General features: G+C 54.9%; 1 protein-coding gene across 5 annotated transcripts in view; it reads right to left on the reverse strand.

The window, feature by feature from the left end:
- Positions 1 to 4,950, reverse strand: part of TMEM94 (transmembrane protein 94) — a 37,927-nt gene that overhangs the window by 11,172 nt on the left and 21,805 nt on the right. For all 5 annotated transcript variants that reach the window (XM_023511069.1, XM_023511068.1, XM_023511067.1 and 2 more), the window contains 7 exons: positions 4,068 to 4,187; positions 3,619 to 3,749; positions 3,244 to 3,380; positions 1,380 to 1,582; positions 914 to 1,065; positions 491 to 593; positions 214 to 300 (listed from right to left, as the gene is read on the reverse strand). In XM_023511069.1, coding sequence (XP_023366837.1) covers positions 214 to 300; positions 491 to 593; positions 914 to 1,065; positions 1,380 to 1,582; positions 3,244 to 3,380; positions 3,619 to 3,749; positions 4,068 to 4,187 — 933 coding nt within the window. The remainder of the gene's footprint in view (positions 1 to 213; positions 301 to 490; positions 594 to 913; positions 1,066 to 1,379; positions 1,583 to 3,243; positions 3,381 to 3,618; positions 3,750 to 4,067; positions 4,188 to 4,950) is intronic.

Genomic DNA, 4,950 nt, shown 5'->3' on the forward strand with positions numbered 1-4,950 from the left:
CCGGGCTGGGGATTCGAACCCACCACCTTAGGTGTACGTGGCTGGCGCCTTAGCCAGTTGAGCTATAGGCGCTGAGCCAAGAAGACATTCTTAAGCTGCAGCCTGAGGGTCCCTCTGAGCCATGAAGGGGGGTGGGGGGGCAGTCAGTACACCATGAGGAGACCCAGCCCCACAGGACAGAGAGCACAACAGAAAGGAAAGGGCAGTGCTTGCCTGTAGCTGGAGCAGGGTGTACTGCCAGGAACTGACCCCAGGGGCACTGAACATGAAGCGAAGGGCATTGGTGATGAGGAAGCCGGCCTGGTGGGAACAGGACAGGCAGCCCTGACCCCTGCCCTCAGGAGGGACCAGGTGCTAGGGCTCCCTTTCCCTTGCCACTCACATGGCCAGCTTACTCCGAGACCCTCTGCCTTCACCCACACGCTCACCTGAGAGTGCCCCTGAGGCCCCCAGGCCTGGCCCCCGCCCCGCATGGCCCTGCCTCACGCACCAGGACCACAGGCACAGCATAGTGCAGCATAACCGACTGCACAGTGAACCTCTCGTTGTCCAAGGCAGTGACTGGGCGCAACAGAGCCTTGTCCAGGCACCATCTGCAGAAAGAGGCAACCCTCAGCCCCACTCAGTGGACAGTTCAGAAATCCATACCTTGGGAAGAATCTGGGCCTCTTAGTTGGCTGGTGCTTCAATGAGCACCCCGAGTAAATCATGCTGTCCCCCATCTGCCCTGGCCCTGGCCTCCAGAGCTGTCCCCTCAGAGTTCAGACTGGAAGAGGGCACCACCCGGGTCAAAAAATTTTCACAAGGGGTTAGGAAAAGAGCCTAAGGAGATACCTGCCCTCAAGAGGCAGCCCCATCCCCTCCTTGGGGAGGCACAGAGAGAGGATAGGAAGAGGCTGGGTGGCAGCCTTACCTGACGTTGTCAATCACAGGGGTCTCAAGGACTCGGAAGAGCCGGTGCTGCTGGGGGTTTTGTGGCCCTTTCTTCACTTCTCCTCGGGGTGAAGGGGGTGGGGAGAAAGGAGGAAAGAGGTCTCCTGGCTCTAAGACAATGTGCTCATCATCCTGCCAGCAGTGAGAGAGGACAATGAACAGTGTCTATTGGAGGCCACTCTTCCCAGACAATGCCAGCTAAGGAGACATCTCCTGGGGTCAGGGCCTGTCAGTTAGCTAGAGTCCATCAGGGCAGGGCCTGCAGGACTGGACTCCTAGCATGAAAACTGACATTGCAGCTCTGCTCCAAGAGCCTTTGCCAAGAAGCTTATGAGCTGGCCACGGGGGCTTCAGAATGAAGCTCCAAGACCACCACCACCACCACCCGTGGCTGCCTATAGACACTCCCACAGCATCACTAGGAAAAAAGAAATCCCTTAGGCTACCTTGATCCCTCTCAGAGAAGCAAATGACTCCTGGCCAGGCCTCAAAGCTATGATATCTCCTTCTACCAATAGGCTAACTGGCAGGTTGACCAGGTGTCCATCTCGGTAGGCCCAATGCAGAGACCAGGATGGTGCAAAGGGCATGTGGAGGTCTGGATACATGGCACTTGGCCACTTGATCTCCTTGCCATCCTTGAGGGCATCTGATGAGAATGGGAAGAGGGAAACAACCTTCTTATCCATACTCTGCATACCAGCCAGACCCAGCACACGCCTGCCTGCTCAGCTTCCCCTCCCAGGTCAACATGAGTTGCCACACTGGTTCCAGCACCCCAGCACTCCCCTCATGCAAGAACACCTCCCTCAGAAGGCCTTGCCCAGCCACTCCAGCCCAGGCACCTCCACCCCTCTTAGCACCTGAAGCTCTTATTCTCTGTACCCCCATTCCATTCAGAATCATTTCACAAACCTGGCTGAGAGCCTGTCAGGAGTACAAAGTGGATATGACATAGTCCCTGACCTCGAGAAGCTACAACTTAGTGGGGGAGATGAAACATGTGGGTGAACAACTCCAAACACACAGTGAGGGTGTTAACAAAGCTCTCAGTGCTGAGGGAGGAAGAGGGAGCAAGTCGGCTGGGCACAGTGGCTCACACCTGTCATCTAGCACTCTGGGAGGCCAAGGCAGGTGGATTGCTTGAGCTCCTGAGTTTGAGACCAGCCTGACCAAAAAGCAAGACCCCGTCGTCTCTACTAAAAATAGAAAAACTGAAGCAAGAGGATCACTTGAGCCCCAAGAGTTGGAAGTTGCTGTGAGCGATGACACCATAGCACTCAACCCAAGGCAATAGCTTCAGACTGTGTCTCAAAAAAAAAAGAAAGAAAGAAAGAAAAGAAAGAGGGAGCAAGTCCATCTGCCAGGGTGATTACAGAGAGCTTCCAGGAAGAAGAAGCATTTGGGATAAGTCTTGAAGGATGGGCAAGATTTTGTCGGTTGGAAACAGCAAAGGAAAAGCTCCCCGAGCAGGCACAGAGGCAGGTTAGTATGTGAACATGAGGAGAAGAGAAGAGGCTGATAGGGAGGTTAGAGCCTGTGGCTGAGGTTCTGGGAAGCTATGCTGGCATGTGCAAGAGGGAGCCATTGAGGGTTCCTGAGCAAGAGACTAAGCTCCAAAGGGCAGGGCCCATCTTTCTCAGTCAGCACAGCACTCCCAGTACCTGGCACACGGTTGCAATGAACCATTTCAGAATGAATGAACAGACTCTCACATAGCATCTCAACATTCACAGCCAGCAGTGCTAAAGAATGGTCTCAAGAGCAGAGGCTGCTTCTCTCGCAACACCATGTGCCCCTGGAAAGCAGAAGCCTATCTCTCAAAAGTCTTAATCCACAGCCAGGGCTTCATAAACACAGGCTGAACGGAAGGACAAGCAAAAATCTGACTCTGAGCAATTCCCTTCTGCTTTGGAACCCATCTGCTCCATCTTGAGTTCCAGCCCCCTGCCCAATTCCTGTGAGCATCTCACTCATTGGGTCACCTTCCTACCTCCCCCTGCATAGTACACCAGACAAGACAGATTATCCTCCTGCCAAGGAGAGTGGGTCTTCTCTGTCAGTCTCGCAGCATGATCTAGCCCATGAGCCTAGGCACCATTATTAGCCTTCCTGCCTACCCACCCTCTGCTTGGGTGCCCACAGCTATCCCACAGCTCACTGCCCTGGGTGGTGTGGGCAGCCATCCTTCTAACTCTCCTAGTGACAAGAGCCCTCTCTGTGCTGGGGTACAAGAGGGGAGGTCTCAGGGCTCTGACACACACGGGCATCTTTCCTCACCACTCGCCATGTTCCTGCCCTTGGCCTCACCCTGGATTTGGTCAATGATCCCTCGGAGCCTCTGCTCAACTTCCCGGCGCTTCAGCCGATCTTGCCGCCCAATGAGGACAAGGTTGAGAAGCAGCAAGAGGAACAACGCAGAGGCGTTCACCAACTCCACCCCGCAGCTGGTCGTAAGAGGATAAGGGTGTACTAATGGGGAGAGGGCTGTGCCCAGCTAGCCCTCAGAGCCCAAAACCTCCCACCTCCCTACCCCAGTTCTTTCTAAAAAGAGAGCCTCATTCTGAGAACCAAGTGGCTTCTGGCCTCAGTCGAAGGACTAAGAAGAATCTCCTACCACCCAGGAGCCTATTGTGAGAGCAGCTCAGACCTGGCAGGCAGGAGGGGGTGGGCGGGCCCACTCACCTCCCAGCTGGCTGCCCCCCATAGCAGCCAAGGAACAGCAGCAGCACTGCCAGCAGCATGAGCGAGGCCCCCGGCCAGTGGAAACAGGAGCAGCGATTACTGTGGTGGAGGAAGCTGCTTCTCCACACCTCCTGAAGAGGGACAAGGAGGCAGGGATGAGAGGCCTAGCCCAATAGAATCTGGCCATCCCCTACCCCTCAGCCTACCCCCGATACATGGCTGCCTCAGTCACCACCCTTTGACCTCAGCTGGGGTCCAGCCAGGTAGGCTCCCGCAGCAAATGGAGTCAGGACACACTCTGAGAGGAAACCCCAACTTATTTTTGATTTTTCATGATGCTCCTGTTGGGTCATGCCAGGGTGACAGGGCATGTCAAAGCCCTGAGGAGGGCGTTCTTGCGTGTCTCTGCCATCCCAGTTAGGCCCTGGCCTCCCGTGCAGAGGCTTCACCTTCCACGTCAGACGTTTCTTCCTCTCTTTGAGGTGTCCTTCCAGTACCGCCTCTAGCTGCTCCTTCAGGGTGCTCAGGGCCTTTCTGGTGGACAGGCCCAGGGCCAAGGGGGGCTCGCCCTGCAGACAGGCAGGAGGTGTTCGACAGCTCCCTGGAGGTCACTGCCAAGATAGGGCTGTCCTCCGCAGGCTAGACCCAGCCCCTCTCATCTCCCAGGCCCTTCCTCCCTCCTCCTGGGTCCTCCACCAGCTCTTGCCCCTCAGGACCAAATTACAAAACATTCAAGTACACAGCCAAGTTTAAAAACAAAACAAAATACCTCTTCCTATAGTCAGTGTTCCCCAACTTGCCTTCCACTCCGCCCATAGCCCACAGCCACAGGAAGGCTCTCCAACCGTGTTCCCCACCGACCTCCCAATTATGTCAAGGGGGCCAGTCTTTCTGGTTGTGTGAGAAGAGAAAAGGGTACTAACATAGAGATGCTGGTTTTTCATTGTTCTAGAAAGACAGGAAGAAAAAACCTGCCATCTTCTACTACCACCACCATTTCATGAAAGAGAAGATATAACACTGAAATATTCAGAAAGACATGTCAGATAGAGGACAGCTGTTCCCAGGGCAGGGCCATGTAGCAGCTACATCACACTCTCATCTCACCAAGGATGGTGGAGTGTGGCATGGACGGCTAGTGCCAGAAGCCCCACATGACACAGGGACCCACCACATTACCTTAGGTGACCTCCTGACAGCCTCTCCTAGCTGAGACTCACAGTTCCAGGGCTTTTCCTGTCTTCTCCTTCTCTTGCTGCTCTTTCCTCTCCATCTACCCCACAGTCTGTCCTAGGACATCTTACCAACTTTTACACGTTTCAGGGGCAACAT

The sequence above is a fragment of the Otolemur garnettii genome, unplaced genomic scaffold (assembly GCF_000181295.1).
Source record: "Otolemur garnettii isolate 467f Iridium unplaced genomic scaffold, OtoGar3 scaffold00018, whole genome shotgun sequence".
Classification (NCBI taxonomy): Eukaryota; Metazoa; Chordata; class Mammalia; order Primates; family Galagidae; genus Otolemur; species Otolemur garnettii.